Raw genomic sequence first — 10,253 nt, 5'->3', positions numbered from 1 at the left:
TTTACCTGCATGCTGCAGTCAATCAATTTGATAAAAACTTGTTTGGGTTCAAAACCATTATGATTTTTGGACCAAGTCCATTTGTATGCTAAACCAAAGGGACTCAAAACTTCAACCAGCATCAGAATCACCTGGGAGGCTAGTTAAACTATTACTCTCAAAATACTGAATCACTATGTTGTATCTCTGAAACCAATATAACACTGTAAATCAACTATACTTCAAGTAACAAAAACAGAAGCAAAAACAGATAACTGGGCTCCATCCTGAGAATTTCAGGTTCATTCAGGCTGGCATAAGGCCCAAGAATTTGCATTTTTAAGAAGGTCCCAGGTGAGGCTTCTAGTTTGATCCCCTGAGTAGGTCTGTGCCTGACTAGGGGTAGAGGAACTAGTTGAGGGGAGCGGGGATCTGCAGGGTGTTAGCAAAGCCAGTAGGAGGGACTGACTAAACATGAACTTGATTTTTTTTTTTCCCTATCAAAACGAAGAATAAATCCTTTCTCCAAGAACCTTTGCATAAATTCTTCTACTCAACATAATTCAAGTTCAGCAGAGCGATTGTGACATTCAACTCAATTGACTAAAATAAGATTTTATCCCCTGTAATAAACTACCTGACCTTATCTTTTTTGTCTACAAGAATAACACATAACATTTTTGTAATTTAATTTCTATAGTACCCGGTCATGAGCTTATTTGTTTACTTGGTTACAAAGCATAATTTATGGAGTGTGCCAAATATTTGCAACCCGCAGAAAGTATAATGAGCAGTCTGGAAATTGTCTGAACTTAAATCCAAATCTTTGCATTTTGAACTTCATAGTAACAGCTTATTTTTGTAATCAAAGTAAAATTCAACTTGGTATAAAATAACAGACTTATTTGTGGAGATTTTCAATGATGGTTGCCTTTCAATCTGATGTACAGTGACTGTGCTTGCAGTTTGCTGTGTAGCGCCTGCTGTAGCTTAATGAAAGACATCTGAACTGCCTTCAACACACCAGGGACAAAATCCTCCCCAACTAGTTGTATCCCAAGAGAGAAAAAAATACATCAGAGAAACTGAGTTGCTTTTCTAACTAAAGAAGGTTGTTACAATAGTTGGTATTATTTGTAGAGTTTATGGTAAAACAGTGGGCAGAGAGATGAGTAGGATTCAGAGAAAAAGCTGTATTACACACAGTTTAGAAAAAATTGGGAAATATCTCCTTCATGTGGCTGCTTTTTCATAGATGTTTTAAGTTATGTGACCAATCAGACGCACCTATTACCCAAAGGCACACTGGGTTTGAGCGAAAAGTGCCAGCAATTTGTTAGCAATTTCTTTTCACAGAAGGTTTTTAAGGAGAGGAAATGAAAGCTGAATTTTCTAACTGGAATGACAGGAGGGATTTAGGGAAGCAGAAAATAATGATCTAAATTGGAAAGACGCCAAGACACTGGGGTTACAACCTCCAGGCTTGTCATGGATTCTTAGCAACAGTCCCATTACATCCTGAAAAGTGACTCTAAAAATAACGCCATGGAATCCCAGACCTTTTGGACTATCACTGAATCACATTTTCTTGGGCTTCTCGTCCAAAGATAATTCTCTTAGCTTTTCTTTGAGCTAAACTGTAAAAAACTTGAGGGTTATACCTATTTATCGCCTAGGTTAGAATTTATGGCTTCGGTCAACATAAAGACCTCAATAAAACAAGTATGTATTGAGCATCTACTAAATGTCGGGCACTGAATGTTCTAGATGTCGGGGATGCAGCAGTGAGCAGGATGTTGCCTTCAAGTACAGGGAGGAAGGCAATAAATGAATGTATGGCATGAAAATAGTGGTAAGTGCAATGAAGATAAATACAGCAAGATAAGGAGCTAGGATGTGCTGAGGGGAGATGATGCAGGAAGCTAAGGTGATGTTCCAGGAGAGATTTGAGAAATGTGAGGGAGAACGTGCTGCATGTAACTGGGGAAAGAGTATGATCCAGGCAAAAGGAACAGCACATGCAAAGTCCCTGAGGCTGGAAGGAAATACAAAGGAGGGAAGAGGGAGATGAAGGCAACATGAGGAAGGGAAGTGAGAAGGGATTCTTGTTGGGCCCTGTGAGCCTTGCAGGATTCTGAGCAGCAAAGTGATGTGATCTGAATTACATTTCAGAAACATCCCTTCAGCTACAGACTGCAAGGGGCAAGGCCAAGGCACAGATGCTAATTAGGGGGGGAAATGGTATTGGCCTGGAGAATGCTGTAGTGATGCTGGTGGTAGAAGCAGCTAGATCCTAGATACAAGAGTGTTTGTTAATGGACCGATCAGGACACTGGAGGCGGGTGTTTGCGGACTCAGCAACTGGAAAGATGTGGGTGAAATGTTTAGATACTGTTAGACATTTATTTTGTAGGGAAGAAAGGTCTATAGAATTGAGCTCAAATCTTGTAAAGAGGTAGAGTGGCAAGGCAAGCTTATTTACTCTTTAAGCAGAGGGGGTGATTGAAGAAAAGACAAGCTGAGCTACAAAGATGTCTTTTATACTGGTGACATCTTATATTGAAAAAAGTAAAAGCACAATCATTTTACTGTCCTGTGCGCTGTGAAAACATTTTGTATTTATTTGAAAGCTTAACTCTAAGAAAGTCAGATTTCATGTCAAATTTTATTGATTCTTAACACGCCTCCTTGAAATAAGAAGAAAAAATACCAGAGAGCCCTTTTAGGAAGTGGATGAACAAACAAAGTAAGATGGCTTTCTCAGAGTCAGGAAAGATTCCACGTGTAAAAGTTGGTCCTCCATGGAGAGGACATGAATTGAAGGTTGGCCCATCTACTTGGATTAAATGTTTAGTTAAGTGAATTTTTCAGAATCATTGGACTGTAAGTATCATAAAAGCCTGGGAATTAAGAACAGACTCAAGAATCTCAAATAAATACTCCTAAGCAAGTGCTGTACTAGAAACCCTCTTAAAATTTCTATTTCACTGGTCAGACCAAGACTTGTCAGCTGGCATAAAAAAACCAAAACACTCTGACCACCCAGGGAATGCCAAACCCTTACAGTTAATAAGCTATTTTCCAACATGTTGTACCTTTTTGCTCTCACCCTGCATGCTTACCATGAGTTACTTACATTTGTTTCCATACCTGTCTATGTATGTAATAAAAATTACATGAACCAGTGAAATAAGCTTGTGGAAAGAAAGAGGGTTGTTGTTTCTTTCGGTGAATATTTGGGAAGATTTCTTTAAAGGCAAGTTGCTAAAATTTTTTTCTCAAGCTCAATGTAAATAAGACAACTAAAGGATTAGGGAAAGAAGTCATGCAGTTGTAGGATTCTGTATTTTGATTGCTCCATGAGTGTCTTTAAAGTCTCACTTGTACTTTAAAGAAACCAAGCTGGATTATTTCAGGCAATGCATTATGGGTAAAGTATAGGCAAAAAATACATCAACCCCTGTGATACATATCTACAATGGAATACTACTCAGCCATAAAAAAGAACGAAATAATGCCATTTGCAGCAACATGGATGGAACTAGAGACTATTATACTAAGTGAAGTAAGTCAGAAAGATAAAGACAAATACCATATGATATCACTTATATGTGGAATCTAAAATATGACACAAATGAACCTATCTAAGAAACAGAAACAGAATCACAGACATAGAGAACAGACTGGTGGTTGCCAAGGGGGAGGGCGTTGGGGGAGGGGTGGCATGGGAGTTTGGGGTTAGCAGATGGATGCTTTTATGTATAGAATGGATAAACAACAAGGTCCTACTGTATAGCACAGAGAACTATATTCAATATCCTGTGATAAACCATAATGGAAAAGAATATTAAAAAAAGAATGTATATATATATATAACTGAATCACTTTGCTGTACAGCAGTAATTAACACAACATTGTAAATCAACTATACGTACTTCAATTAAAAAGAAAAAAATACATCAACCCCAACCTACAGACCCATACTGAATGCAAAGACCTCGGCCCTAACATTAAAAGACGGGTCAACAATTAAACCACATTTATGTGCTTCAAGTTAAAATAAAGCGTTTAAGGTCTGTAAGCGTTATTTTTAAAAATGATGACTTGCTTGAAATAGAGACACAGATGTAGAGAACAAACGTATGGATACCAAGGGGGAAGTGGGGGTGAGATGAACTGGGAGATTGGGATTGACGTATATACACTATTGGTACTAAGTATAAAATACATAACTAATGAGAGCCTACTGTATAGCACAGGGAACTCTGCTCAATGCTCTGTGGTGACCTAAATGGGAAGGAAATCCAAAAAAGAGGGGATATATGTATAGCTGATTCACTTTGCTGTACAGTACAGACTAACAACATTGTAAAGCAACTATACTCCGATAAAAATATTAAAAAAAAAATGACTTGCGTTAATTGACTTTTGTTATAAAGTGACCAGAATACAGTTAGCTAAGAGGACAGATAGCATGTTCCATGGTCCCATAATTCTATTCTAGGCTCCTAAGCTGTACTCAGGTGAAAGTGATACCACAGGCTGAGTCCCAAACACCATTTCAGGCACACTGGGAAATCTTTACATTTCTCACTTGACCTGATGTAATTTATGAATTCTGCCATCATTTTGATCTGCGGTAATTACATCTGTATTTTATATAAATCCTCTCACTTTGATGGCTTGTGTGTTCTGTTAGGGATAGTAACATATATAGAGGCATAGGAATAAGGCAGTGGTGATGGGGAAAATGTCAGTGCTGGAGGTGGTAAGTATTATGATCTGGATGCAGACAGTTAAGTTTTGAAATCAGGAAGTAGGCAAGATTATCCACACACGTATACATAAGTGAAAAATTTGTTCAATATCTTCCAAATATCAATTAACCAAAAGGACATGCTCTAATAAGCATGGGTTGTCTAGTTTGGACAGTGAGATTAATATTTACATATTACACTATTAATGAATTATAAAATTGTAACTAATAGTTCCCAGAAGCTGAAACATTTAGTTTATTTAATAAGAGCAGGCTCAAATAGTATTGAGTTTGAATTAAAAATCCAGTACAGAATTATTTTATAGTCCTACTTGTTTGGCCAGCTAATCTTAAATTCATTGGAAATGCTACTGCAAAAACACCCCAAATCTTATCTTTAAGTATAAACTTCCGCCTGGAACATAAACATATATACCATGTACTCATGAGTATAGGTTTCACACCACCACGACTTTTAAACAAAAGGAACCAAGACTGACAACAATCAAACCATGGAAAGTAAGAACATCATGGGCTTACTGATCTGAGCCACCTTCCCAGGACTGTACTTGCTCAGGGATTGGGGGGTGGGGTGGACAGCATCACTCGGGAAATCAGAAGGCCTGAGCTTTAGGCTGGACTCTGGCCTAGCCTGTTGTGTAACTGCTTGGCTTCATTTGCCACATCTGACCAATGAGGTGGTGGGAAGCTCTGCTTAAGTTCCATCTCCAGCTCTAAAATTCTAGGACCCTGTGATCAGAATAGCAGGCACACACTGAGGGCTTTGGATGAGAAAGGCCGTGCACTAAGCACTTTCCATGTAACAACTCGTAATCTATACAACAATCCGAAGAGCAGGCATTTTGGTATTGTTCTTATTTTATGGATGCAGAAGGTGACGCTCAGAGAGGCCAGTTGCATGTCTCAGTCACACAGCTGGGAAGAGAAAGAGCAAGGATTTAAGCCCAGGCAACCTGGTCCCAAGCCCAGGTTCTTAAGCTCATAGGAGTCATACTGTTTCTTGTAATATGACGCACTGACAAAACCCAGGGCATACCGGTCTACAGAACTGTGTTTTTCCAAAACTTCAGGCAGCTAAATATCTCTGTCCAATTAACAAGTCTTTTTCTTCCCAGGTGGTCAGCATGGACCTCTGGGATTGAACGTTGTTATTGCAAATAGCAACCAGAAAGACCTCTGTAGCAAATAACGTAAGCATGAACTCTAAGAAACGATGCTTGTTTAGATCAGCAGGGTTCAAGAAACCATTCAAACAAGGTGTTGATCTGAGCACAATAATGAAGGAACTTGAAGGCAAAATCTGTTTCCCCAAAGTGAGGTGATCTGGGAAAACAGCATGAAACCAACCAAACCACCGCAAGGACAGAAGCAACGGCTCTCATGTCACATGGAGTATCCATTCCTGGACCCAAAGCCACAGCTGGGAGCTTCTCAAACTTAACTGCACATGAGTCACTGGGGGGCCTTGTTAGAAATGAAGATTCTGAATCAGTAGGTCTGGGTGGACCCAAGACTCTGATGTGTAAGGAGCTCGCAGGTGAGGCCTATGCAGCTGGAATGTGGACCACACTTTGTGAGTGAGGGTGAAAGAAAGATGGTCTTGGAATCTGCAGAATTCAATTCCGTACCCATTAGCTCTGGGCCCAGGGTTAAATCTTCTCATCTCCGTTTCATCAAATAATCTTACCTATATATTCCCTTCAGGCTCTAAATTTCAATATTTCTAATGATGGCCTTTCTCATTCGACCCTGCACTGAGCTTCTACTTGCAGGATCAATGGGAAAATAAAATGCTCCCCCTCCCAACCCCCTAAAGCCAGGTTTCTGCAATGGTAGAGCAAAGGCTCAGGCCTCTTCAAACATATTATGCAAAGATAATGGGCGCTCCATCCACAGATAAAACCACCCTGAAGACAAATGACTTGCAGGAAAGTGATTTGAATTTGAAGCTTTCTACTTTGGCCAAAATCTCTTTGAGACTCACTTGCCAGGGCAATAGTAGGCTGGTTACCGTATTATGATGGATTATAACCCAATACTTTAATAGCTTATGGTGGGGGGTTAGATATCTTAATCATGCAGACCTGCACTGTCCAACAGGGTAGCCATTAGCCATATGCAGCCACTGAAATGTGGCCCATCTGAATTGAAAATACACATCAGATTTTGAAGGCTTTGTATAAACAGAAGAATGTAAAATATGTTAACTGATTTTGTATTGATTTCATGTTAAAATGACCTATTGGGTTAAAATATGATATATTGGAATTCGAAAAGGTACATGCACCCCTATGCTCATAGCAGCACTGTTTACAATAGCCAAGACATGGAAACAATCTAAATGTCCATGGACAGATGAATTGATAAAGAAGATGTGGTAGATATATACAATGGGATACTACTCAGCCATAAAAAAGAATGAAATCATGCCATTTGCAGAAACATGGACGAACCTAGAGATTATCATACAAAGTGAAGTAAGCCAGACAGAGAGAGACAAATATCATATGATATCGCTTATATGTGGAATCTAAAATACTGAAATTAATTCTACCTGTGGCTACTAGAAAGATTTAAACTACATCTGTGGCTTGCATTATTTTTCTACTGGGCAGTGCTGCTACTCAAAGTGTGGTTCTCAGACCAGCAACATCAGTACCAACTGGGAGCTCGTTAGGAAGGGAGAATTTGTCCTCACCTCAGACCTACTGAATCAGAATCTGCATTTTTACAAAATCCCAGGTGATTCCTGTGTACATTCCAGTTTGAGAGGCTCCTACAACATAATATAGTAGGTGTTCGGGCTGTTGGCATACGTGAGGGGCATGCTAAAAGGGTACTGTGCTTGCTGAATTTTCGAGACCAACAGTCCAGCAAGGCAAAGGAATCATTTTTTAAAATTTAAATTAAATTATTTTACAATGTAAAATATCTATTACAATTATATTATACATGAAAAATTATGTGCACCACATATGTACATATGGGGGGAAGGGAAGGAGGCTGTTTCACAGAGGATACCTTAGTTACTTCTGAATTTTCAGCCACCATGTATGTGAAACTGATGTTCACCAGATCTGTACCACTGCAGACACAAACTACCCGCCCTTCCAGGTCATTTTCTGATTTTCCAATAGCTTCAAGAGCAGCCAAAATTTTGGGATCCTATTGAGGTAGACAAATAGGAAAAAATACATTAGATCACAGAGCATTGCAGAAAGATGGTAAAAAGAAACTATGTTTGATGTAAAAAACATACATTAGGGCAATTTTTTTTTTTTCTATCTAAAAATGCCCAGATATCTGGCGTTATTCTAAAGCTCCTGGAGGTAAAATCTGTAACACTACCCATGACTGAAACTCATTTGGTAAGAAAAGTATTATAAAATTATCGGTTTAGAAGACTGGGAGGGAGGGTCTTTCTTTCGATTTCTGGTTGCAGTTATCAGAGGACCCGGACCATGGCAACAGGACAGAAAGGCTCTGACTGGGACCTGCTTGCATCCACAAAGGTCAAAGGGATCTCTCACAGAGAACAGTCACTGAGGATTCAGGCAACTATGCAGGGCATTGCCACAGCCAGCAACCACAAGTTACTCAAAAATGAGATTAAGTCTTTCAAATAGTCTAGACACAAAGAGTGAGTATGCGCACCTCTAGGAGCCCTGGCATCCTCATCTGGAATGAAAACTGTGTAAGTTTACCCTAATTAGCAAATAAAATAGTGGTTTTGTCCTCCACAAAAACTCAGGGGGAAATGCCAACATGGTTACACAGAGATTGTAACTAACATAAAAGAGGGTCACTGAAGAATAAAAAACAAAAACAAAGTGAGGAACATAATTTCGTTTTGAACATTTAAAAACTTGCAGGGCTATTATGGAAAAGGGGATAAATACTGTGCTAGAATATTCTAGGAAAAAACATCTTTTAAATTCCTAGCACCACTATGCAAACAGCTTCTTATTCAAACAAATCAATCACTGTGAAGAAGGCTGATTTATGCGCTCTTTCCTTCTTTTTTCTCTCAGAGGCAAACTGAGCCTTCAAGGTGAGCTAATGTCTGCGTGCACAGGTGCACAAATATGCAACTACCTGAGCCATTTAAATTTCCACATCAGCCACAGACCAGAAGTGACTCACTGTTTGCTGAAAAAGAAGGTGGGGGTGGGGGGAAGGGGTGCTTGTCAGATTAATTTCTGAGTTAAGGCAACTATTTATTTCAATGCTCGTATCACACAAGGGTCATCATTTTCAGAAGTTAATAACAATTTCTAACGTAACTAAACCCGATGCAATCCAAATCACCCAACCATTATAGATGAGATTTCTAAACTGTGTCTGTTCTTCATTCCCAGCTGATGACTGGGGGGCAGTAATGGGTTAAACAACATTCTGTGTTTAGAAGAACAGCAAACACCAATCGCAGGTACCTTTGGTGTGGCTCCCAGTCGAACACTGTTGATGAGAGAACATTCTAGAACTTGTCCTTCCTGCAAAGAGAGAATTTAGCACAGCAGTGAGACTAAATTCTGCCAGACCTATGGCACAGACAAGGTGACTGACAAATGTTTGTGATGATGAAGGCAATGCTGTCTAGAGTAAGGCAGAAGCAGGATTAAAAACAAATAATAATAATAATAATAATTTCCAACAGTCAGAAAGTCAAGGCCCCAAACATTCCATTTCAAATATATGTATGAATGCAACTTTGAATAATTATTTATAAAATGTGTATAAAATGTTACTTTTATACATGTAGTAACATTAATACGGTATGTATATTATTAAATATATGTGTGTACCTGAAATAGTAAGTGGGACTATGCTAACTTTTATATAACTCTGATTCTACTTTTTGTAAATTTTACCCAAAGGTTCATGAAATGTGTCATTGTGCCATGTGTTAAGTCCTGGGGTATAACCAGATGAAAATGCCCTTAAATGCACCCCTGAGACTTCAGCTTGAACATCTCTCTTCTGGGAAACCTTTCTAACTCCCAAGACTTAAATCAGACTTGCCTGTTTAAGCTCTTGTAATAACCTGAACTTCTCTTTCACAATTCTCAATGACTTGTAACTTTTTTCTTTTTTTTTGGATGTGTGACTTTGATCCTAGGCTGGAATCTATAAGGATCACATCCTTGACCATCACTGTATCCCCAACGCCTAGCACACGTTTTTAAAAGTCTTGAATGAATGAATAAGCGTAGGGTGCATGCCCTCAAGAGGCACTCCATCACTTGTTGAAAAATGAAATGCCTTCACCCTGACAGAAAGAAGAAACAGCTTGCTCTTTCTGAGCCATACCTTGCCTTCACTTCTCCAGGTCAGAAAGAAGCCAAATTCATCCACTTTGAAGAGGCAGTTGGGTTCAAACACAAAGGATTCCTGTGAAAAAGAAATGTGTGGATCGGCATGACTCACACCATTTTGAATCTAATAAAAATGCAAATATCTTTTAGCCTCTAAACAAAAGAAAAATGCATCCTGAATC

The 10,253-nt window shown here is 39.0% G+C and overlaps 1 protein-coding gene and 1 long non-coding RNA gene across 7 annotated transcripts in view; one reads left to right on the top strand and one right to left on the bottom strand.

Annotated features, from left to right (window-relative positions):
* Positions 1-10,253, bottom strand: part of PLCB4 (phospholipase C beta 4) — a 422,682-nt gene that overhangs the window by 120,608 nt on the left and 291,821 nt on the right. For all 6 annotated transcript variants that reach the window (XM_082428193.1, XM_082428195.1, XM_082428194.1 and 3 more), the window contains 3 exons: positions 10,067-10,147; positions 9,190-9,249; positions 7,778-7,921 (listed from right to left, as the gene is read on the bottom strand). In XM_082428193.1, the coding sequence (XP_082284319.1) occupies positions 7,778-7,921; positions 9,190-9,249; positions 10,067-10,147 (285 nt within the window). The remainder of the gene's footprint in view (positions 1-7,777; positions 7,922-9,189; positions 9,250-10,066; positions 10,148-10,253) is intronic.
* The window catches only part of LOC309644516, a 578,167-nt gene that overhangs the window by 524,294 nt on the left and 43,620 nt on the right, over positions 1-10,253 (top strand). The window lies entirely within an intron of this gene.

The sequence above is a fragment of the Balaenoptera physalus genome (genome assembly GCF_965194825.1).
Source record: "Balaenoptera physalus genome assembly, chromosome: 16".
Classification (NCBI taxonomy): Eukaryota; Metazoa; Chordata; class Mammalia; order Artiodactyla; family Balaenopteridae; genus Balaenoptera; species Balaenoptera physalus.
Note: the sequence above shows the minus strand (reverse complement) of the source record. Positions and strands in the feature narration are given on the sequence as shown.